At 45.1% G+C, this 25,601-nt stretch overlaps 1 protein-coding gene across 1 annotated transcript in view; it reads left to right on the forward strand.

Moving 5' to 3' along the window:
• LOC126427283 (zinc finger protein 492-like) overlaps positions 1-25,601 on the forward strand; it is a 95,772-nt gene that overhangs the window by 57,356 nt on the left and 12,815 nt on the right. The window contains exon 5 of the mRNA XM_050089559.1: positions 8,296-8,333. Within this exon, the coding sequence (XP_049945516.1) occupies positions 8,296-8,333 (38 nt within the window). The remainder of the gene's footprint in view (positions 1-8,295; positions 8,334-25,601) is intronic.

Below are 25,601 nucleotides of genomic sequence, written 5' to 3' on the forward strand. Positions count from 1 at the left end.
AATTTGGAAAGTGGCAGGTCAAACCATAAAATGAGACCTGAACTTGTAGGGCTCAAAAGTGAGACTCCTTTTAGTCACCTCTTAAAACAGGCAGGAATACCTCAAGCGTATGCTAACACCCAGACCAGCAGGGGTTAGCAAAGTTGACACTCGCCATATTGCGGAGATACTAAGTCGAAGATAGGCACAATAAAAGTGTCACAAATAAAACTTTTGGTCCATAACTCTTTTAGCCCATAAATCTCAGGCAACTGTAGCTGCACTGTGAGCAGCAGCACAACTGCATGATGGGAGTGATGACAGGGCTGGGCAGGGGTAACAAGGCAGCAAGGGTAGGTGGTGGTGGTGGTGGTGGTGGTGGTGGGAGGATGTATGGGACAGGTCTTGCATCAAGGTCTATTAGAGGGGAGGTAACGGGTTGGGAGCAGGGGTTGTGTAGGGATGGACAAGTAGATTATGTAGGTTTTGTGAAGGGTGGAATACCGCCGTAGGAGATGTGGGAAGGATAGTGGGCAGAACATTTCTCACTTCAGGGCACCATGAGAGGTACTGAAAACAGACTATAAGGTGCTACGGGCTATAAGGCACACTTTCATTTTTAATCACTTTTAAAAAAATAACATTTTTACAATTTTTAATGTTAGATTGCAATGCCAGGCTAAAAAAATCTTTGTGTATAAAACTGAACTCACTAAAGACCTCTGAATATCGAAACTAAACTTTTCCTTTTCCCTCATGTCCACTGTCCTCTTCATGAAAGAGCTGGTCTTCACTGCCCACCAGATCATTAGTTCTGCTGCAATTCTTGAATGATTGACCATAATACCTTTTTTCTCCTCCTGCGGGTCAGGGGTAAGAATAGGGCAGAGGTATTCCTGCCTGTCGTAAGAGGCGACTAAAAGGAGTCCCTCCCCCTCAAGGGAGTATTTTGCGCCTGCGCCCGGAGACGGACGCTTTAGTGACTTACATTTGTGGTCATTTTGGTTTTTCGCTCCTTCTGGTTTCTTCCTTCCTTTATTTCCTTTCTTTGTACTTCTCCCTCTCTTACTGTCTTCCTTACTTTTTACCTTGCTGCCTTCTCCCTCGCCGCCTTCTCCCTCGCCGCCTTCTCCCTCGCCGCCTTCTCCCTCGCCGCCTTCTCCCTCGCCGCCTTCTCCCTCGCCGCCTTCTCCCTCGCCGCCTTCTCCCTCGCCGCCTTCTCCCTCGCCGCCTTCTCCCTCGCCGCCTTCTCCCTCGCCGCCTTCTCCCTCGCCGCCTTCTCCCTCGCCGCCTTCTCCCTCGCCGCCTTCTCCCTCGCCGCCTTCTCCCTCGCCGCCTTCTCCCTCGCCGCCTTCTCCCTCGCCGCCTTCTCCCTCGCCGCCTTCTCCCTCGCCGCCTTCTCCCTCGCCGCCTTCTCCCTCGCCGCCTTCTCCCTCGCCGCCTTCTCCCTCGCCGCCTTCTCCCTCGCCGCCTTCTCCCTCGCCGCCCTCCAGGAAATGAAGCTACGCCCATGCGTTCAAATTGACTTGGCACACTATGCCTCTGTGCATTTTGACCTACCACCTGTGACAGGTATTCTGGCTCATGGAGGGGTTATATTGCAAGTCCTGGGTGATATTACTGCGATCCCATCACATTGCACGCCGACCAGCAGGCAGTTGCTGTCTGAATTACTCTCCCCACTTTTACATTTTCCATTTGTACCGTTTACACTCCATCATCGTCTGATGTTACTAGAGCAGACATGATGGAAATTATTGCTCAGCTACCTGCACCATTTTTGTTGACTTCAGACTTCAATGCCCACCATCCCCTTTGGGGCTCTCCAGCATCCTGCCTGAGAGGCTCCCTGTGAGCAGACCTTTTCAACCACCTTAATCTTGTCTGCCTCAATACTGGCGCCCCCACTTTTCTTTAGGATACAACTCTCACCTATTCCCATTTAGATCTTTCTATATGTACTACCCAACTTGCATGCCAGTTTGAGTGGTACGCACTTTCTGATACGTATTCGAGCGACCACTTCCCTTGTGTTATCCATCTCCTGCATCATACCCCATCTCCATGCTCAACTAGTTGGAACGTCTCCAAAGCAGCCTGGGGGTTCTTCTCTTCCAGGGCGACTTTTCAGGATCAAATCTTCGCAAGCTGCAATAGTCAGGTTGCACACCTCAAGAAAGTCATTCTTACTGCTGCTGAATATTCCATCCCTCATACTACTTCTGCACGTCGCTTACCAGTCCCCTGGTGGACCGCAGCATGTAGAGATGCTTTACATGCTCGTCGACGTGCTTTACGCACCTTTAAACGCCAGCCTACTATGGCGAATTGTATTAATTATAAACTATTACATACCCAGTGTCGTCTTGTTATTAAAAAAAAACAAGAAAGCCAGCTGGGCTGCTTTCACAAGCACCTTCAACAGTTTTACTTCTCCGGTTGTCTGGGGTAGCCTGCGCTGACTATGTGGCACTAAGGTCCACTCACCAGTTTCTGGCTTGATAGTTGCGAATGTCGTCATTGTGGCCCCTGAGGATGTCTCCAATGCCTTCGGCCGATTTTTCGCAGAGGTTTCGAGCTACACTCATTACCACCCTGCCTTCCTCCCACGAAAACAGGGAGGGGAGGCAAGGCCACCTAACTTCCGCTTCTCAAATCATGAAAGGGTATAATGCCCCATTCACCATGTGGGAATTCGAAAATGCACTTGCCCGGTCACTGTCCGCTATGGGGCCTGATTCTATTTATATTCATATTCAGATGCTGAAGAACCTTTCTCCTGCGGGTAAAGGTTTTCTTCTTCGTACTTATAATCGCATCTGGATTGAGGGTCATGTTCCCACATGCTGGCGCGATTCTATTGTGTTATTGACCCATTTCCCTTACCAGCTGTGTATGTAAGGTCATGGAACGAATGGTTAACTCTCGTTTGGTTTGGCTGCTCGAATCTCGACGCCTACTTACCAATGTACAATGTGTATTTCGTAGGCGCCGCTCTGCTGTTGACCATCTGGTTACCTTGTCGACCTTCATTATAAATAAATTCTTGTGGAAGCGCCAGACCGTGGCTGTGTTCTTTGATTTGGAGAAGGCTTAAGACACCTGCTGGAGAGCGGGCATTCTCTGCACCACGCATACATTGGGCTTCGGGTCGCCTCGTTCTTTTTATTCGTGCCCTTTTAATGGATCGACAGGGCAGGGTACGTGTGGGTTCTGTCCTGTCTGACGCCTTTCGCCAGGAGAATGGGGTGCCACAGGGCTCAGTTTTGAGTGTCGCTCTCTTCGCCATAGCGATCAATCCAATAATGGATTGCCTCCCAGCTGATGTATCAGGCTCCCTTTTCGTGGACGATTTTACCATCAATTGCAGCACGCAGGGTACATGTTTCCTGGAGTGCTGTCTTCAGTGTTATCTTGACTGTCTTTACTGCTGGAGTGTCGCCAATGGCTTCCGTTTTTCTGCCGAGAAGACGGTATGTATTAACTTCTGGCACTACAAAGTGTTTCTCCCACCGTCCTAACATCTTGGTCCCGTTGCTCTCCCATTCATGGAGACAACAAAATTTTTAGGTCTTACATTTGACAGGGAACTTAGCTGGTGTCCACGTGTCATATTTGGCTGCTCGTTGTACCTGTTCTCTAAATGTCCTCTGTGTTCTCAGCGTGGGGAGTGGATCGAACCGTCCTACTTAGCCTGGGTCGATCGTCAGCTCAAAGCTGGGTTATGGGAGCTTCGTATACTCCTCTGCACGGCCGTCCATCTTACGCCACCTCAATTCTATACAACACCGGGGGTTACACTTGCGATTGGAGTGTTCTATACTAATCCCATCAAGAGTCTACATGCTGAAGCCAGTGAACTGCCATGAACCTACCAGCATGATATACTGCTTTGTCGGTATGCGTGTCGGCTATTGTCAATGCCCGACCACCTGTCTTAGCCTTCTTTTTTGATGACTGTCTTGACTGTCAATACAGGTTGTATGTATCTGCCCTGCTACCCCCTGGAGTAGCCTTGAAACCTCTCCCCACGCCTTGGGCGACCTCTTCACGCCCTTCTTGGTGGGAGGAGGTCGTTTTGGCCCGGTTACGAATTGGACACTGCCGGTTCAGCTATTGCCATCTGCTGACTGCTGCGCCGGCGCCATTCTACGCATGTGGGCAATTGCTGACGGTATGCCACATTTTAACGTCCTGTCCGAATTTTAATACACTGCGCATTGATCTTGGCCTGCCATGTACTCTGGATGCCATTTTAGCAGATGACCCGGGAGCAGCTGCTCGCATTCTTCATTTTATCCACTTGACAAACCTGTCTAAGGACATTTGTTTATGCTGTTTTCTTTTAATCCCTTGCCTGTTAATGTGCCTTTTTAGTGTTGTCCTTTTTAGTTTCTGTTTTAACCTTGTGCCTCGCAGTGCATTCATAACTTGGTCTGGGCACTAATGACCACTGTAGTTGTGTGCCCTAAAACCACAAAACAACTTTTCTTACTCTAGTCAATGACTGTCTTTTCCACTGACACACCTGTTTGATTGTAGGTCCTGTCAGTGCTCTCTGGTGTGAGTCCTTGTTGGGACTTCGAACACCTTCTGTAAATGGACATTCATGGCCCCTCTAAGACTTTAGTTGACCTTCAAAGACCTTACTGTTACACATCATTGGATTCATCTCTGTATCTGCTATCAGAAAATATGTAAAAAACTATAGCATCCCATTTAAAAAACAGTTGACCTTTATAACTCTGAAGCAACAAAAAAAGTAATGTCATATTATGGCCCCCCTATATCATGCTACTTTTCTCCCACAAACTTCTCAACTCATATCATACTTTCAGAATTATTCTTGGTGGCAATAGTTGGTGACTCACCCTGTATGCTGCACACCATCAGAAAATAAATATGTTGAATTAATTTTTGTCACTCCATAAAACCTTAGACTTTCTCTTTGGCATTCCAAGTTTGGGGTTTCCTTGCGAACTCTATCCTGTTACTATTTTTGTAATTTGAGTGGGTTTGTCATTCATCATGTAAATCACGTGTTATTAAGTGACTTTTTACAGAAGAATTGCGTTGGCTCAGTCCACTATGTTGCTGCAGATCATCCCTGATTTGTTCAGATGTTTCTCTTGGAGCAGCAGCTGATTGCTTACAGATCTTTTGCCCTTCATCCTCGCTCTTCAAGGATGACTAGACCTTGGCTTACTGGTTACTGTTATTTCGTGTTCTTGCTGTTGACTGTGCACACTTGTTAGTGGTTGTGATATGCCCTAGTCCCTAGCAGTGCTAAACTGCTACCTCCCAATCTTGAAGACATGCAAAACAGCTCGTCTCACATCAAGCAAGTATTCTGTTTTGCTATACTTCTAGTTCTCTACAAGTAAACAATCACTGAGTGAATATGAGAGTAACAGTAGTTAATGAATACCATTCCATCAAGGCAAGTTACATACTTTTGAGCTAAAGGCATATATACTTATATTGTTGTTGTATGGTCTTGCTCGTTCACAAGATATGTAACCACAGCAGCATGAAGCACTTTGAGTGTTGCTCTTTTGTGACTGCATGCAAGCAGTACTGACAGCGTAACATCACAACTCCAAAATATTTTTGAGCACTGCTGTAGCCTAACAAAACAATCAAAGTAGTGTTATCTGCATATTTGCAGAGACGCTCCGACCTCCTTGCTGTAATTTGTTTGCAGTACATATAAAATAGCTATGCTTTACTGGAAAGGTACTACAAATGTGGAAAAAAACACGTTTTTAGTACTGCTGCACAGTTCTTCTTTTCAGTATGCTTTGTCAATTTTGTCTCCAGTTACTTTCATACGTATTTATCTATACTTATGTATTGTTACTGAATTTAAATCTTTGTACTGGTTTTCTGTTTCCTAATTTTTTTCTTTCTTCGTAATTTTCACTATCTTTGTTGATTCTAAAATTAGTGTTGGTGATGCAGATGTGTATTCTGGCCAAATGACTGCCTTGCAAGTCAGAGATTCTGCAATTTTGGAGAACGAATTTTTACTATAAACATCTTCTGTCAATTGAAATGCGAAGTCCATCTTCCATAGTCTTCCTCTTGTGGCTCCATTTTCCCCACCATTTGGCTTCATGACTTCTCACAGATCCTTAAATTTCCTGATACTCCCATACTACTGTTACCCACTAATGTTTCTTATCAGAGGAGATGAGTAGTCATGCTTTTCCTACTGTTTTTCTTTGTTTTGTGCTTTCTCTACACAGTCAGTATGGCTAAATTATCTAGAGAAGACAATTTTGACATCCATTTTATAACCAAGTGGTATTAAACTTCTGGTATTAGATTCTGACAACTGCTCCATCTGTTCAATGTCCACTTTCCTAGTATGGTCTGAAAGAAGAATGGAGTTAGTACATTGCCTTGGCTAAAGTCTGTTCTTATCTCAAATGTGCCTGAAGTTCTTTTAAGCAGACTTGTGTTGTCTCCTGTATTTCAGATTCTTTAGGAATTCTGACTAAAAGCAGTCTTGCTTTATAGTTGTAAGCCTTTTAAAATTTTACAGATGTATTCCAATAGTATTTTGCCCCTTTAGTCCTTCATCAATTTGTCTTTCACAGTACCATTCTGTCCTAAGCCATCTCTGATATATCTTGTATTTTAGAATTTCTTCTTCTGTTTTCTTCATGAGCTTTTCATGGAATTTCTTTGAATCTTCTGTGAACTTGGTCATCAGTTATTCTAGGCCAGCAATTTTACTTTTATTATTCAGTGGTAATGGTCAGTTTCAACAGGTATGTATGTCTGACTCTGAAATTCATCATCTTTTTGGAATTGTGCTTTGTTATTGGCACATACGCTATTTGATATTCTCAAATCATATTGTTGACCTCATTTTTTTTTAGTCGTGTATGGATTGGGGGTAGTTATCTGCCAACAATTTAGCTACATGTCTGTTTCTTAACATTTTCCTTTTTTCTTACATCCACAGTCAGGCAGATATTTATAAATAGAAACATTTTTTCACTGGAGTGTTAGAGAATGTATTTATTCAAAATTGTGAATTTGGCAGTTGTACAATTCTCAAGTGGTAGCTCAGTGTGACACCTGAACGTTTTATAATTCCTTTTGAGGTAATACTTCCCTTGTGTTAACAATGTTTACAAATTCCATATTTATCACAAGACAGGAGTCTTCGTAATCTGTATGCCTAGACAATGGTAGTACTTTATGTACTAATTTCTGTCAGTCATGTCATACTGCACATCTTAATATCCACTCCCCAAGCACTAGGCATGGCATTTAATGACTTTGACTTAGTTCATAGTAAGCTGTCACTTGAGAATGGCATATCAGTCAAAATTCCAGTTGTGAATAAATACATTTAATAGCAGTTTGGGCAGAAAATGTTATCTCCATTGTGCACCAGTCTGAGGATAAAAATTTAATAAAATTCTTACATTTTCCTCTGGCACTTCATCAGATGCTTCTCAACATTGTTCTCAGGACTGTTTTCCTTTCTGCAATGTTCTTGTTATCCTGATCTATTGGTGCATCAATATTGAATTATTGCAGGGAGAGAGTCTTACTAGAGGTAATAAAAAATTTAGTACTGATTGCAACATTGATTTGCCATTTATGAATGAATGCAGAGCCTAGTTCTGGAGTTCTGTGAATTTCTTCCCTGTGTTCTCTGAAAAATCTACAATTCTCTGAATGTGGTATTCTTTCTGTGAATGTACTATTTTGTAATGCCAATTATAACTATTCCATTTACAATGTCTGACAGTATTTTGAGTTTGCCAATATTTATTAATGTTTGTATATTCAATGGTCCAAGCCTGTATTAGTTCTGGGTGTGAACTTACAGTTGGGTTCAGAAGTCACTCCTCACATCAGTAAGTTGGTCTGGGCTGCTCAGAACACAAAGGCCCAAATGTCACTTATGATGATCAATTCGTCAGTGAATGGCAGTTTTCATAATGGAAACAAGTGAAAGAAAATTTTAAATGCGGTGTAGGTGCATGACAGATTAAAGATGTTTTTGGTCACTTTTCTTTGTGAAGTGTCTATTAGGAAGTATGGCTGCAACCAAATTATGGGTTTGTGTAGTTATTTACAGTACTGAAAACGAAGTAAGGAAATTGAGAGTGAATTCTTACTAACATTGTGTTTCATTAACTGCAAAAGTTTATCATGTTCTCTTCAATGATATTTTCAAGCCTCACTTAGAGCATTTTGTGGGCCAATCACATGTTGATGGGTGTTAATAGAATTCTATTTATTTACTGTCTCATCAGTTATAAATCACAGGCCATTTTTCAAATATTTCAGGTGGAAACCTCAACAAGATACACACATGATAGTGCAAGGTAAGAACTTTTAGAGAAATACAAATTTATTAATTGTGAGTGTTCTTCAGATATGAAATGCACTACTGTAATTATTCAGTATTACCAATAAGCAACAACATTACAAGGCAGCATGGGCAATAATGCTATTCTCTGAAACAACAATTATGTGACTGTTCCTAGATAGAGCAAACATCTAGTATCCATACAGGAAAATAAAAATTCAGGTCGAATGTCAGCAGCTGTATTGTGCTTAGTGCAGAACATCACATGAATATAACTGAAATTCAACATATTCATCTTGATGGGCACAAGCTAATGTCATATTGCAGAAGAACAAAAAGACGGGGTGAGTGGCTATATATCCAAAAATTGGAGCTGTTTTCCTGCCTTTCAGGTTAATGAATATAGTGTTGAACAGGTGTTTCAGTGCAGTGCCACAGTGGTGCTCAGGAAACACACAAGCTTGTAGTGGTGATAGTTTATGGGCCACCATCAGTAAGAATCATAAGTAGCTGGTGCCAGTTTCAATGAGGTTGTGAAGACTTAACTGGTGAATCCTCATTCTCTTTGCTTCTCCTCTGTCCCAGTGTGTTCCTGAAGGCTGGCCCATTCATTACACACATTACAGGTGGCAAGGTAATGCATAATTCCTAGCTCCAGGTCAACGGTAGGGTTCACATGTACCCTCTGATACCAGCCAGGCCCAGAGAGGGGTGACTGTTGCTTTCCCAAATGCCAGTTGGTCCCTGTCAGGAGTTTGGGAGGTGTGAACAGTCATTTATGGTGGGTGAATCTCCCTCTGAGGGGGCACCCAATTGGAAGGAGCATGCCATTGGAGATGTTGGCAATCATGGGGATTTTTTGTTGTGGCTCAATCAACGTCTTAGGGTGTGTCTACTAAACATAAACAGAATGAGGCTAAAGATTTCAAGGCCGTCCCAGCTGCACATCAGTTCCTCATGGTATCACGTACTGGATGTGGTCAGTCCTTTGCTATGGTTAATGCATGCATTATTCTGAAAGGTGTTGTTGCAGTTGCAGGCTCTGTGAAATTCTTTTGTTGTTTACGTAATACAACTTTGCTTTTGAAGACGTATTGTGATTTTCAAGCCCAACAACTGCATACAGCAGCACTTCTCCAGAGCTATCCTGTTTGTGTTAAGGACCATCATTCACTGAACTCTTCACATGGTGTTCTTTACATTCTGATGCTAGATGGCCTCACCGAGGGAGAAATCCACACTTCCCTCTAATCATGGCATCACTATGGCCCATTGAGTAATGAAAAAATGGATGCAAACTTCATGCCCACATGCACTCTTTTTCTACCGTTTGCCCAAGTAGTGTTTACTTCAAAGATTAAAGCAGGCTATGAAGTCGTCATGATCCAACCATACATTCCAAACCAGACGGGTTCCTGCTAGTGTCAACATCATAATAAAACACGTATCCTGTCAAAACATGGCCAAACATGTTACTCTTGGCAGAGATGCTCATGAGGGCAGCTGTTTGCCTCCTCTGTGCTGTATCAGTTGTAATCCCATGAATGTCCCAAGTGTCTTAATGAGCGAGCCATCCAGGTGATCTGAGTGAAGGACATCAAACCCCACCTTGTCACTTGCAGTTGTCAGCTAGTCAAAACCCGTGCATTTGACCATCTGGCATTTACAGTTCTGTTTTTGCTATGCCTTACATAAGAGGGCATGCCCACCCAGATTTGCAACCTCAAGTTAAGTGTTGCAGTAGTAAAATCACCCAGGTCACAGTAGCATCCCCATTTCCTCCTACAGCTGTGCAACAAGCCATCAAATCTTTGCCCCTGGTGGCAAAATCACCTGCTACACAACTGTCAGGCTGGAAGGACAAAAGCAATACTCCCCCAAAGACTTTCTACAGCTAAAAAGTCTTCTACAAAATCAAACAAAAACAAATGGTCTTATTCTTCCCTGACTTGGAGATCCTCTTCAGTGGTGTTGGCACATATACCCTCACCCGGCTGACCTCCATTTTGTTGGTGCCCACTGCCTACCGATTTTCTGCCATGGAATTCACAGGGTGACCCAGGGAGAATGCCAATATGTTTGTAGATTTCATGGAACAGGATTCTGCAACCTCTGGTCCCTGTGGCAGTGAATTTTTGAAGGCTGGCATTCAGCAGCCACCAAGTTCTTCAATGGAACATTGGTGACATTAGATCAAACAAGGAGGAATTACAGCTGCTGTTGGAATTGCAGTGTCCGCTTGTTTTCTGCTTCCAAGAAAATTGTAGTCACAACCCTTTGACCTCTCATGTTTCCTTCTGGTCCTCTGTGACCTTTCCCCCAAGGACAGCATTTCACTTCACGTGGGAGCCATGCTGGTCATCCATCTCATTTAACACTCGACTGCTAGCTGTTGCAGTCTGCATTTTCCTTCCTCATTTCACCTTTTCTCTTTGTAATACCTACACCCCTCTGTCATTTGCTGCTACCGTCGGACTTACTCCAGCTCATTGTTCAGCTCCCTCACTCCTTTTTGTTGCTTGGCGGTTTTAATGCCCACCATCTGCTTTGGGGCTCGTGGAGAGCCTGTCCATGAGCTTCCGTCTTAGCTGACCTGAATCATCTCTCTTACCAGATTCCATGCACGTTTATCATCATTTGGACCTCTTGTTCTGCACTGTCCAGCTCACCCATCGTCTTGAATGGCCCATTCCCTCTGACACATACTCAAGTGATGACTTTCTGTGTCCTATCCATTCGCTGACTCCTATCCCACCTTAGTGCACATCCAATTGGCAGCTTTCTAAGGCTGACTGGAGGTGTTAGTCCTTCTTCACGACCGTTACACAGCTGTGATAACCAGGTAAAGTATCTTCCAAACGTTATCCTTACTGCTGCAGAATGTTCCATACTGTAGCATGTTGTGGTCCCTGGTGGACTGAGGCATGCAGTGATGTGATTTGCTTGTGGAGATGTGCTCTCCACATTTTGAATCGTCATCCTGATACATCTGCTGGAGGGCTGATATCCTCTGTAGTCTCTACATGTGGAGTTTCAGAGGCTATCTGCCCCATTTACTCGAGGAAGTATTGTAAGACAGTTTTTCTCAAGGTTTATATGGTTTGGCTTTCACACATTTATCGAGGAAAATGGGATGCCTGAGTGCTCATACTCAGTATCATCATCTTTGCTATCCCCATTAACTATATTATGGACTCTCCCACCAAGCATCTCAGCTCCCTTTACGTCAAGGAATTTGCAATCTGTTACAGTTCTGCATCAACTTGTCTCCTTGAGTGCCGTCTTCACCATCGTTCCTATCGTCTTTTCTCGTGAAGCATGTGCAGTAGCTTTCACTTTTCCACTGCCAAAACCTTTTGTATGAATATTTGGCGGCGGAATGAGTTTCTTACACCATCTTAACGTCTTGCGTCTTTCGTTCTTGCATTTGCTGAAACTAGAAAATTTTTGGGGCTTATGTTTGATAGGAAACTTCCTTGGTCCACCCATGTAATCTTACGTGGCTGTACATAGTACCCAGTTCCTCAGTGTCCTACATCTCCTAAGTGATAATTCCATGGGAGCGGATCAGACCACCCTCCTCGATTTTTAAATCCCATGTCCATTCATGACTAGACTGTGGGTGTTCAGTTAATTCCTCTGCACCTATGTCCATCATATGCTGTCTTAACACACTCCCCATCATGGAATAAGTTTCGCCACTGGCGGCTTTTTCACCAGCACAGTTGAGAGTCTATGCAGAAGATGCTGAATTACTAGTCATACTGGCATGATGTCCTCCTCAGTGGATAGTCATGCCATTTCTCTTTCTCACCTGGCCACTCATTCAATTCCCTCTTATCGACCACTCCCTTGCCTGCCAGTATGGGGCATGCCATTCTTCTGTTACCTCCCAGACTTCACTTTTGGCTTGTGCTTTGGCAGCTTAACTTCACAGTACCTGCCACATTCCTTATTGGTGTGAACCTTTCGCCACTTTGGCTTCATTTAGAAGCCAATGTTCATTGTGGACTTCATTTTCTTCACTTTTGTAAGCAGGACCCACTGAAGGAAAAAATGCACTAACAGTATGGACTAATCTGCCGTCAAGGTACAAAATTCGTTGCAATATTATCCCACATCATTCCAATTCTGCTTTGAAATGCCTATCGTAAAATTCGCTTCCATTATATGCCTCAAGGTTGTTGGGCAGTCGATTTAGTCCTGTCTGCAACAATTGTTCAGAAACCTCTCAAACCTCCTTCCTTGTCTTTACTTGCAAAGGTAAGGCCCAAGCGAAATTGGAATGTATGTCTGTGAAAGTGAGAATATAATTCAAGCCATTATTTGATTATTAGTCGTCTTGCGTGTCTAAGAGATCAGCCTGACATGCATAATCCATTCCTCGTATTATCAGAAATATTCTGCATGCAGGTCTGTAAAGCTCATGAACAACTCTATCCACAATTACTTGATGATGCATATTTTTCTAAGCTCAGGTAAGATCGATAATTCTTTGTTCATGTGGTCTGCATTCTCTTCACCAGCGGAAGCTGTAAGCAGTTGTAATCGATTTATGATTTCATTTGGTTATCATAATATATATACTAGAGAAGTAGATTGTTTAGTCACGCATAATATTTGACCACATGTTACTATAGTTTCAGGGTATATTTCTTAACATTTGACATTTTCAAAATTATTAACTGTGGCAGCCTAGGCAATCTTTCAAATTCCTTGTTCCCTATTCTTATTGCCTTCTTGGTTGAACATATTGAGTGCTTACCTAACAAATATGGTTTTACCCTGATGACCTCGTATGTTGTCTTAACTCAGCATTACTCCTCCTCCTCCTCCTCCTCCTCCTCCTGCTCTTATCCATAGTCGGTGACAGCTCTTTCAGCCTGTCAGTTACTGCCTTAAATGTTACCGAGAGATGCTGGTCTCGTTGGAGTTGACCTGACTTTCACAAAACTAACTTCTGTCAAATTGCTTTCTGCACCTCAGTTTTTAACATTATGCTTTTTCGACAACCTGCTGCTGTATACTAAGCCATTTTTGAGACAGTTAACAAATTACGTATACTTTGGGACAATCGGTGGTGATAGGGCATTAAGTGCCTTAGCTATCACATTGTTGTTCCACACATAAGTTAGTTTTGCATTGACGTCTGTAATTTCTTATTGACACACAGTTCACATTGCTGTATTCGAGCATTCAACACCTCAGCATTCATAGCGCCTCCCTTGACAACATATTCAGTTCCATTAATTTAGTGTTGATTGCTTCCATTTTTTTGTCAAATGCTTGTGCTTTGCGTCCTCTGAATGAATGTGCAACATGTGTGCAAATTTGTACATAGTGTACAATATACTAACAGGTGCATTTTGGTGCATTGACTTTTTGAAGAATTTTATTGAAGTTTTGTTTCTGTTGACCCTCATTCAGTTCAGTAGCTTTATCCATAACCAGCAAGCTATACTGAGAGTTACTCCAGCAATCCTCACGTATAACGAATTCATTGAGTGACATGTCAGTTCCTACACGTGCTTAGAAAATATGCTTTAAATTCAGATCGTGCTGTTTGGAAGCTATAATGTTTGTGTATCCCAGACCAACAGCTTTGCGATGCTTAAGTATGTCTCACTGATGTAAAATATATTGACTTGCATGTGGGGAGCAAAGAAGAAATATCTGCAGATATCCTGATTTTCCATTGAGTTGTTGCCAAATAATGTGCAGTTTGGTTTTACGTTTTCAGGTTGTGGAATATCACTGCTTTTTCTGGCTGTCTAGTATGTTACTCCCTTAACTCCACACACAATCTCCTGCAGTAGCTGACATTTTGACTGAAACAGAATTTTTGAAAAACATATATATGCTCTAAGTGGACTCCCACATGATATGTCAACAGTATTAAAACTAGATTATTTTCGACAGCACCAAGCCCCAATAACCAAAGCACTTTTATCAGGAAGTAATGATCCATTCATCTTGTTCTTCTGGTTACCACCTTCTTCACTGCAGGAGACTGTTTTGTCCACTTGGTTATGGTGGTAACTGTTTATTTACATTGAAATAGAGGGGTTTTATAAACTCTTACTTACAGCTGTGTTTATAAACAAACTTCAATAAGATCGTAATGCAGTGCCAACATCTGGTAATGTTGAATCATACATTTCCACTTCCATCAATACACAGAATGCATCATGGGGTCGAGCTATAGTAGTTTCCAATGAGTGTCAAGTTTGGCAAGCTATCGACAGTAGATTACTGCACAATGTGCCGTAGAATTGGAGGATATGTGACTGCCATCTTTGCCAGCACTCTAGCTCATCCTGTACTGAATTTCGTTAGAATGTTAAAAATCTGCTCCTGTAGATCTGTGCTCCCTCTGTTGTTAAATATTTTAGCTACAGAGAATCACCTGGTAACATAGAGGGAGAGCAAACTTTTCTGTGGAACAAGGCTGAAATCTGCTTTGACACACTGCATGGTCAATGTCATTCATCCAAGGAGAATATTACTTTGTCATCACTAAATTGATGATTTTCAAGTACTGTCACTTGGAACTTCCCTATTCGTTATTACATTAACACTGACATGATGACACTCACTGGTATTCAATCAGTAGGTTTGATTGAACAGCATTATGTTGACACCAGATTACTGCTGCTGCAACGTCTTCACATTTCCTGCAAGGAAAGCACATAGTGTTAGTTAGAATCGTATTTGCAAGTTTTCTCTAGTCATCAGCATTAATACTTAAACTGGCTCACAACAGGGACTTTTGATGCATGACTTGACTGACATCCTTATGCATTGTTGTTTGTCACAAGTGAGCAAATTATTTATCAATTGCTGTAAGTAAATTTTCGCGACATGGCCTACTATTATAGTTACAATTTTATTATTATTATTATTATTTAGCTTCAAACCAGTATTTTGTGCACATTCATGTTTTATCACACACATTTATATGCTTTATTAACTGTGTAGTGCGTAGAACCAGTGTCTGCATTGCATCACTCATTTGTTTTGTGTTACTTGCAGTACTTAAATCGCCCAATCCAGTGGTATCTCTCCCCCCTGTGGGTACGGGGGCTAGAATAGGCCCGAGGTATTCCTGCCTGTCGTAAGAGGTGACTAAAAGGAATTTCACACATTTCAGCCTTTATGTGATGGTCCCCTGTAGGGTTTGACCTCCATTCTTCAAAATTTTCCCGAAGAGTGAGCCAATTGGGGAAGGGTGCCTTAAAAGTTGCAGTATTTCCATCGTGCATTGAGATCTTCAGCTCACTGTCTCGTTGTTGCATTGCAATCCTGCCCATTCTCCATCTCTTGGTTGAGGACACCTTCCTGGGTGCGTTTTCCACCATGCTGTACGCAGTGTCGATTTCTTCATCGACAATGACCATGGACTTCTTTGCACCTGATATGCAGCATGGTAGCCAATCCGTTGTGGTGGTGCCGCCATGTACCTACGCCAGTAACTCTCCACGTATGCCAAGGGGTAAATGCCTGCCCCCCTGGGGCATTGGGACTCCCAGCAATGACCATCCTGCCAGGTGTCCTTTTCTGTGGCTGGGTGGCGCCCGTGGGGTGGGCCCCTGGTCGGAGTTGGTGACATCAGGGTAGATGACATGCAATGAAGCGTAGTCCATCTCTTGCTGACGGTGAAACACCAGCCATCTCTAAGTGATCACGAGCTCAATTCAGTGCACAGAAGTAAGACCCCAAATTAATCCCCTCCCTGGTGTGCTGTGAAGCCCTATATCCCTCCCCGATGTGATGCTTTAAGTGCTGGAAGTTCGGCCATGTCTTCCCGCTGTACTTCCCATGTCACATGCCAAGATTGCGGACACCCATCACATCCCAATACTCCATGTGCCCCACCTCCCATCTGTGTCAACTACGGAGAGCACCATTCGCCCTGCTTGCCTACTGCAGGATTCTCCAGAAAGGAAGGAAATTCATGGAGTAAAAGACCCTGGCTAGACTGACCTACACTCAACACCTGCATCCTGTGCATATGACATCGTCTTATTCCACCGCAAGAACAGTTCTGGCACCATCAGCTCCACCAACCCAGGTCACCTCTCAGAGCTGTAAGACTACACTTGCCCCCTTGATCACAGGGGCATTTCCCTCCCTGTTGCTCCTGCACCACCAACTTCAGGAGCAGTACCCCCCCCCCCCCCCCAACCATCGGGGATGTTTGTCCCCACTTCGAAGCCAGAGAAGTGTAAGTCTTCTTTGGCTTCTCTCGCTAGGAAGGGGTCTCTTGGGTGACTCCCTTCCCAAGTTTCTTCTAGTGGGAAAGAAGACACCTGTTCGTGGCTGAAGAGCCCAAAAGCATCTTGTTGTAGGGTTTCATGCTCGTCCTCAGTCCCAGAGACTGAGCCAGTGAAGTCCTCCAAACCAGGGAAACCCAAGGAGCAGCGAGAGAAATCCAAAAAGAAAAACCCCTAAGACAAAGGAAATTGCGGTGGCACCCACAACACTGCTACCTACAAGCACTGCGGCTGAGAATGGGCTGCAAATTTTGGCGTCCGCTGAGGACCTAGATCTTGCCAGACCTTCAGACACAATGGATATAGACTGCTCAGGCAATAAACCGGTGGCAGCAGGTTACCCTGAGGCGTAAACTACCTCATTGAATGTTCCATGCCTCCAGTGGAATTGCGTCGTTTTTTCCACCGCCTGGCTGAGCTATGGAAACTGTTAAGCTTTACACTGGCCATCTGCGTTGCCCTCCAGGAAATCTGGTTCCCAGCAATGCGAACCCCCTGCCCTCTGTGGCTGTAAGGGATATTACAGGAACCATAGCGACTATAATAGCATGTCAGGTGGAGTTTGCTTTTATGTCCTAAACTCGGTCTGTAGTTAACATTGTCCCCTTCAAACCCCTCTTAGAGCTGTGGCTGTCAGTGACGATGCAGGAAATAACTGTCTGCAATGTATATCTTCCTCCAGATGGTGCATTACCCCTGAATGTATTAGCTGCACTGATTGATCAACTCCCTAAACCTTTCCTACTTCTGGGAGATTTAAATGCCCATAACCTTTGGTGGGGTAGTACCATGCTTACTGGCCGAGGCAGAGATGTCGAAATTTTCTGTCGCAATTCGACCTCTGCCTCCTAAATACTGGTGCTGCCACACATTTCAGTGCGGCTCATGGTAGTTACTCGGCCATTGATTTATCAATTTGCAGCCCAGGACTTCTCCCATCTATCCACTGGAGTGCACATGACGACCTGTGTGGTAGCGACCACTTCCCCATGTTCCTGTCACTGCCCCAGTGTCAGGCCCAGGGATGCCTGCCCAGATGGGATTTGAACAAGGTGGACGGGGAAACTTTCACCTCTGCTGTCACTGCTGAAACTCTCACATGGTAACATCGATGTGGTGGTTGAGCAGGTGACTGGCACATTTGTTTGTGCTGCAGAAAACGCGATCTCTCTCTCTCTCTCTCTCTCTCTCTCTCTCTCTCTCTCTCTCTCTCTCTCTCTCTCTAGGGTGCCCGAGGTGTAAGGCAGCCCTTGGTGGTCACTGGAAGTCGCTAACCTTCTTGACAACTTGAGGCACAGCACCGCCTTGGCTCTGTCCTCGGATCTGCCTGCTCCATGACCTTTGTCAATTTCCCAAGGATGTTACCCCTTCACTTGTTTATCGTCGGGCATTTGCTGATCTATGTGCACAAATGAAGGAAGCCACATTTATTTACACTGATGGCTCGAAAACATCGTTAGGTGTAAGGAGTGCCTATATTGTTGGTGACACCCCAAATCGATTTCGGCTTCCTGACCAGTGTTCGGTTTATACTGCAGAGCTTTATGCCGTTCTCCAGGCTGTCCAATACATCCGCCGCCATCTGCGGATACAGTATGTTATCTGTTCAGATTCTCTCAGCTCTCTCCTCAGTCTCCAAGCTCTCTACCCTGTCCACCCTCTGGTCCACCGGATTCAGCACTGCCTGCGCTTGCTCCATTTGGGGGGCGTCTCGATGGCGTTCCTCTGGCTCCCAGGACACGTTGCTATCTGTGGCAATGAGGCGGCCGATATAGCGGCCAAGGCTGGAGCCTCTCTTCTTCGGCCAGCTATTCGATCGATTCCCTTCGCCGATCTACGGAGCGTTTTATGTCGTCGTGTTGTTCTTTTATGGCACGCACATTGGTCGACACTTCCCCATAATAAATTGCGGGACGTGAAAGCTCTTCCTTGTGCTTGGACCTCTTCCTCCCGAACGCGTCGTCGGGAGGAGGTAATTTTAACTAGACTCCGGATAGGGCACTGTCTTTTTAGCCATCGACATCTTTTAAGCGGCGATCCTCCCCCACTCTGTCCCCACTGCTCTCAGCTGTGGACGGTAAGACACCTTTTAATTGAGTACCCCTATTTTACTCCGTTACGCGCCCATCTACAGCTGACGGCTGATATATCGTCCATTTTAGCAGATGACACGTGCTCGGCCGATCGCGTTCTCGAGTTTATTAGTGCCAGTGAGATGACATCAGTCATTTGAAGCTCTTTTTGGGGACAACCAACCCCTTTCTGTAGTGGATTTTCAAGCTTTCCTTCTGCTTTTAGTTTCTCCAATTTTTTGAGTTTTGTTCCCATTGCTGCTGCTTTCCATTTTCGTTTTTTACCGTTTTTTAAGTCACAGACCGGCACTAATGACCATAGCAGTTTTGCGCTGTAAAACCAAAAGAAAAAAAAACCGGAAGTCGCTGAAGCAATTAAGGAGCGTCGGCGAGCTCTACATCGGCATAAGCGGCACCCTTCCCTGGAGCACCTCATAGCCTTTAAACGGTTCTGTGCCCGTGTTTGCTACCCCTACCATATCAAACAACGGAAGGAGGAGTGTTGGGAGAGATAAATCTCCACCATTGAGTGCCACATCACCTTCCCAAGTCTGGGCAAAGATCAAATGTCTTTTCGGGTACCAGGCCCCAACAGCTGTCCCTGGTGTTACCATAAATGGCGAGTTATGTACCGACGCAAACTCTGAGCACTTTGCTCCAGCCTCTGCGTCAGAGATTTACCCTCCCCCCAGCCTTTCGCACACTCAAACGGCGGCTGCAAGGGAACGTTCTCTATTAGTACACGCTGCAGTGAATCCTATAACGCCCCATTTACAGAGTGGGAGCTCATCAGTGCCCTTGCACGTTGCCCTGACACTGCTTCTGGGCCTGATCGCATCCACAGCCAGAAGATAAAACATCTCTCATCTCACTACAGGCTACATCTTCTCGTCATCTTCAACTGGGTCTGGTGCAATGGCGTCTTTCCATTGCAGTGGCGGGAGAGCTATTGGCCCATCAGCCTCACCAACATTCTTTGTAAGACCACTGATAATCTTGTGTCCATAGAGTCTGCCATCTGAACAGCCTTTTCAAGATGGCAACACCTAATTGCCATATTTTTTGGCTTACGTAAAGCATACGACACGACTTGGCGACATCATTAACGGTCTAGCAGCAGCTGTCAGGACCTCTGTCTCACCTTCTCTGTTCGCAGACGACTTCTGCATTTCGTACTGTTGCTCCAGTACTGTTGTTGCTGAGTGGCGCCTCCAGGGAGCCGTCCACAACCCACAGTCATGGGCTCTAGCCCTCGGCTTCCAGTTTTCAGCCACAGAGTCACGTGTTATGCACTTCTGTCGACGTCGTATCGTGCATCCAGAACCTGCACCTTACCTTAATGATGATCCACTCACCGTAGTGGAGACATATCAATTCCTAGGACTAGTTTTCGATACTCAATTGACTTTGCTCCCTCATCTTCGTCAGCTTAAGCAGAAGTGCTGGCAGCACCTCAATACCCTCCGTTGCCTGAGCAACACCAATTGGGGTGCAGATCGCTGTATGCTGCTGCAGCTCTACAGAGACCTTGTCCAATCCCGAATTGACTATGGGAGTGTGGTTTATGGCTCAGCAGCGCCTTCAGCAATACATTTACTCGACCCCGTGCACCACTGTGGAGTTCGATTAGCGACATGAGCTTTTAGGATGAGTCCGGTGACCATCGTACTGGTGGAGGCTGGTGTCCCTCCACTGCAGATCAGACGTGCGTAACTGCTTGCCAGTTACTCAGCACACAGTCATAGTTCCCCTGATCATCTGAATTACTGTCTCCATTTCCCGCTCACGGCAGTCCATCTCCTGCATCAGTGGCCCAGATTGGGGCTAACGATTGTGGTTTACATGCAGACCCTTCTCTCCAAACTGGAGTCCTTCCCTTTACCACCTCTACTTGTGGTCTGTTCACGTACACCTCCATGGTGTACGGCTCAGATGCAGTTTCGTCTGGACCTTTTGCATGGCCATAAGGACTCTGTTACCCCACCGCCCTCCGTTTGTCACTTCCTCTCGATTCTTGACGTGTTCTGGGGCTCTAAAGTGGTTTACACCGACGGCTCAATGGCTGATGGTCACCTAGGCTTCGCATATGTTCATGGAGGACATATTGAGCAGCACTCTTAGCCAGTTGGCTGCAGTGTTTTCACTACAGAGTTGGCGCCCATATCTCGTGCTCTTGAGTACATCCACTCATGCCCTGGCTAGTCATTTCTGCTGTCCACTGACTCATTGAGCAGCCTACAAGCTATCGACCTGTGCTACCCTCGCCATCCTCTGGTATCGTTCATTCAGGAGTCAATCTAATCCCTGGAACAGTCCAGCCATTACGTGGTATTTGTGTGGACATCAGGACATGTCGGAATCCGGGGCAATGAACTTGTCAACAGGCGACGCGGAAACTGCTTCTGGATATACTCATCTCTGTAGCTGACCTGCGTTCTGTCTTACACTGCAGGGTTTTCCAGCTTTGGGAGATGGAATGGCATAACAGCACACACAAACTATGTGTCATTAAGGAGACAATTAATGTGTGGAAGTCTTCCATGCAGGCCTCTCGCAGGGAATCAGTTGTCCTTTGCCAGCTCTGCATTGGCCATAAATGGCTAACGCATGGTTACCTACTCTATCACGAGGACCCACCTCAGTGTCGCTGTGGCTCCCAAATGACAGTCGTCCACCTCTCGCTGGACTGCCCACTTTTAGCCTCTCTGCAGCAGACTTTTAACTTTCCCAGCACCCTGCCTTCAGTGTTGGCGTACAATGCCTCCACAGCAGCTTTCGTTTTAAGTTTTATCCATGAGAGTGGATTTTGTACTTCTATGTAGTTTTTAGCCCATGTCCTTTATCCCTGGGTCCTCCACCCTAGTGCTTTTAGGGTGGAGGTTTTAATGTGTTTAAAGTGGCTGGCTTTCCCTTTTTATTCTTGTGGTTGGCCAGCCACTATAATCTGATTTCCTGTTTTACTCTCTTCTGTTTCTAACGACTCTGTTTTCTTGTCCTCTTTTGTTCCTTTTAGTGTTCGTTGCCTTCCCTTGATTCTTGTGGCTTTTCCTTTCTTTCAGTTTTGTGTTATACAGGGTGGTCCCGAATTCATGGTACAAACTTTAATGGTAGGTACAGGACATTGTAACAAGGATTTATTGTATAGGAATGTATAGTCGCAGGTGACGCGGTGAGGCGTAAACAGGGGAAAGAGAAATGGAGTGATCGGTTGGTGTCACTGCCGGTAGAGGGCAGTAGATGAACATGATGTATCGCAGTAGGGACAAGCGCCATTCACAATTGTGCTGCCGTAGACGATGGGTGACTTTACGTATGCAGAAAAAGCAGACATGCATTACATGTACGGCCGTGCAAATGGTAACGCCAGAGCTGCGTTACGAATGTATCACGCGGAGTATCCTAATCGACGAATGCCGGATCATAGAATTTTTCAACGGTTACATCGTCAACTTTGTGAAACAGGTACGTTCGACGTCAACAGACATGACGCTGGTCGATTAAGAGCTGTACGCACTCCAAGACTGGAAGAACGCATCTTGAACATAGTGGCTGATAGACCCGAGTCAAGCACAAGAACTGTTGCGCGTGACGTACATGTGAGTCATCAGACTGTATGCAGAGTGTTAAATGAAAATCGCTTACACCCCTTCCATTTTCAAAAAGTACAAGCATTGAATCCGGCAGATTATCCTCTTCGCGTGAACTTCTGCCAGTGGTTGTTGCAGCAATGTGCGTTGCAGCCGGATTTCGTAGGTCATGTGCTATTTACAGATGAAGCGACATTTTCACGCGAGGGTGTCTTTAATGCGCACAATTCCCATGTGTGGGCAACAGATAATCCACATGCAACGCGTCCACATGCGTATCAACAACGTTTCGGTATTAATGTGTGGGCTGGTATTGTGAACGACTTTTTGATTGGGCCATACTTACTACCCACGCGACTCTGTGGCGAAAGCTATCTTATTTTTCTGCAAGAAGTGTTACCAGAACTGCTGCAAGATGTTCCGCTCGCCATTCGTAACCGCATGTGGTTTCAGCACGATGGAGCGCCAGCACACTTCAGCACTGCTGTACGGAATTACCTGAATGCCACGTTTGGTGCTAGATGGATTGGGCGTGGTGGACCAGTCCCTTGGCCACCCCGATCTCCTGATTTCTCTTGCCTCGATTACTTTTTATGGGGACATCTTAAGAGTCTTGTTTATGAGACTCCAGTTGACTCAGATGAGGATCTCGTTGCTCGCATATCTGTAGCTGCTGCAGGTGTGCGTGAAATACCAGGCATCTTTGAACGTGTACGCCAATCGCTGCACCGACGCTGTCAAGCATGTATCGCTCATGGTGGACGCAATTTTGAACACTTACTGTAAACATGACACTTGTCAACAACGATTTCAATAAAATCTTTCGTTTTCCTTTCGGCGGTTATTTCCCCTGTTTACGCCTCACCGCGTCACCTGGGACTATACATTCCTATACAATATATCCTTGTTACAATGTCCTGCACCTACCATTAAAGTTTGTACCATGAATTCGGGACCACCCTGTACACTAATGGCCATCAAATTTGCTACACCGAGAAGAAATGCAGATGATAAACAGGTATTCATTGGACGAATATATTATACTAGAACTGACATGTGGTTACATTTTCACGCAATTTGGGTGCATAGATCCTGAGAAATCAGTACCCATAACCACCACCTCTGGCTGTAATAACGGCCATGATATGCCTGGGCATTGAGTCAAACAGAGCTTGGATGGCGTGTACACGTACAGCTGCCCATGCAGCTTCAACATGATAACACAGTTCATCAAGAGTAGATACTGGCGTATTGTGAAAAGCCAGTTGCTCGGCCACCATTGACCAGACGTTTTCAGTTGGTGAGAGATCTGCAGAATATGCTGGCCAGGGCAGTAGTCGAACATTTTATGTATCCAGAAAGGTCTGTACAGGACCTGTAACATGCGGTCGTGCATTATCCTGCTGAAATGTAGAGTTTCACAGGGATTGAATAAAAGATAGAGCCACGGGTCGTAACACATCTGAAATGTAACGTCCACTGTTCAAAGTGCCATCAATGCAAACAAGAGATGAGTGAGACGTGTAACCAATGGCACCCCATACCATCACACTGGGTGATACGCCAATATGGCGATGATGAATACATGCTTCCAATGTGAGTTCACTGCGATGTCGCCAAACACGGATGTGACAGTCATGATGCTGTAAACAAAACCTGGATTAATCCGAAAAAATGACGTTTTGCCATTCGTGCACCCAGGTTTGTCGTTGAGTACACCATCGCAGGCGCTCCTGTCTGTGATGCAGCGTCAAGGGTAACCGCAGCCATGGTCTCCGAGCTGATAGTCCATGCTGCTGCAAATGTCGTCGAACTGTTGATGCAGATGGTTCTGTTAAGAGGCCGTTGGGATCCAGCATGGCATTCTGTATTACCCTCCTGAACCCACCGATTCCATAGTCTGCTAACAGTCAATGGATCTCGACCAATGCAAGCAGCAATGTCGCGATACGATAAACCCCAATCGCGATAGGCTATAATCCGGCCTTTATCAAAGTCGGAAAAGTGATGGTACGCATTTCTCCTCTTTACACGAGGCATCACGACGACGTTTCACCAGGCAACGCCAGTCAACTGCTGTTTGTGTATGAGAAATCGTTTGGAAACTTTCCTCATGTCAGCACGTTGTAGGTGTCACCTCTGGCGCCAACCATGTGTGAATGCTGTGAAAGCTAATCATTCGCATATCACAGCATCTTCTTCCTGTCGGTTAAATTGCACGTCTGTAGCACGTCATCTTTGTGGTGTAGCAATTTTAGCGGCTAGTGTGTATATTTCGTCCATTATATTCTCACACTTGTGGCATTGTTTTATTAGGAACATGGGACCTATGACCGCGTAGTTTGGTCTCTTCTCCCACCTTTAAACCAAACAACCAGTGGTAGCTCGTATAGTAGCAGCGAAAACACATCAGAGTACTGTGAGCTGACACAAATTTTCATAAAAGCGACTCATTTTAAATTTTGGCAGTGTTCCTTACCTTCAACTCCCAACTCCTATATTTCGTATATGCCTGTGTATTTACCACAACTACTCTGGTATGGACAGATATAGTAATTACTGTGTTTAGATGTGAACCAAGTTGGTGATTCTTCACTCACAGCTCCAGGCAGTGCTATCCACCAATTGGTCCACTGCTGCAGTCACCTTGGGTACTGCCCACCCTGAGATTCACTTCTCACTTGTGGTTGAGTGGGAAGTCATTCCAGCATGTGGGTGGCAGTGAAAGAATTTGTGTGTGGCTGATCGGAGAGCCTACTCTGTTCATATGATGAACATACACTGCTGGCCACCGTAAATGCAACACCAAGAAAGACAAGAGGTAGCACAACAAAATTTATTTTGTAGATAACATGTTGACCAAGTATCAAATGATTACGTTTACAGACGTCTGTGACATGTGGTTCCTGCCAGAATCAGTAGCCAGAGTAGCCGCCATTGTTGGAGATCACCGCTGCCACACGTCTCGGAGTTGAGTCAAAGAGACGTTGGATGTGTTCCTGGGGTACAGCAGCCCAAGCAGCTTCCACACGTTGCCAAAGATCATCTGGTGTGGCAGCTGGGGATGTAATCTGGGTCACTCGTTGAGCAACCATGGACCACATGTTTTCTATCGGCGAAAGATCCAGAGAGGGAGCCGGCCAGGGAAGCAATTCAATCTGGTTATTGAAGAACCTTTGGAAAATGCGTGCCACGTGTGGTCGCGCATTATCCTGTTGAAATATGGCTGTGGCCGAGCCCTGAAGGTAAGGAAGGACAACTGGCTCCAGCACCTCGGATATGTAGCGCCGGCTATTTAAAGTACCGGCAATGCATACTAGAGGCGTGCGAGAGTAATATCCAATACCGCCCC

Source organism: Schistocerca serialis, chromosome 11 (assembly GCF_023864345.2).
Source record: "Schistocerca serialis cubense isolate TAMUIC-IGC-003099 chromosome 11, iqSchSeri2.2, whole genome shotgun sequence".
Taxonomy (NCBI): domain Eukaryota; kingdom Metazoa; phylum Arthropoda; class Insecta; order Orthoptera; family Acrididae; genus Schistocerca; species Schistocerca serialis.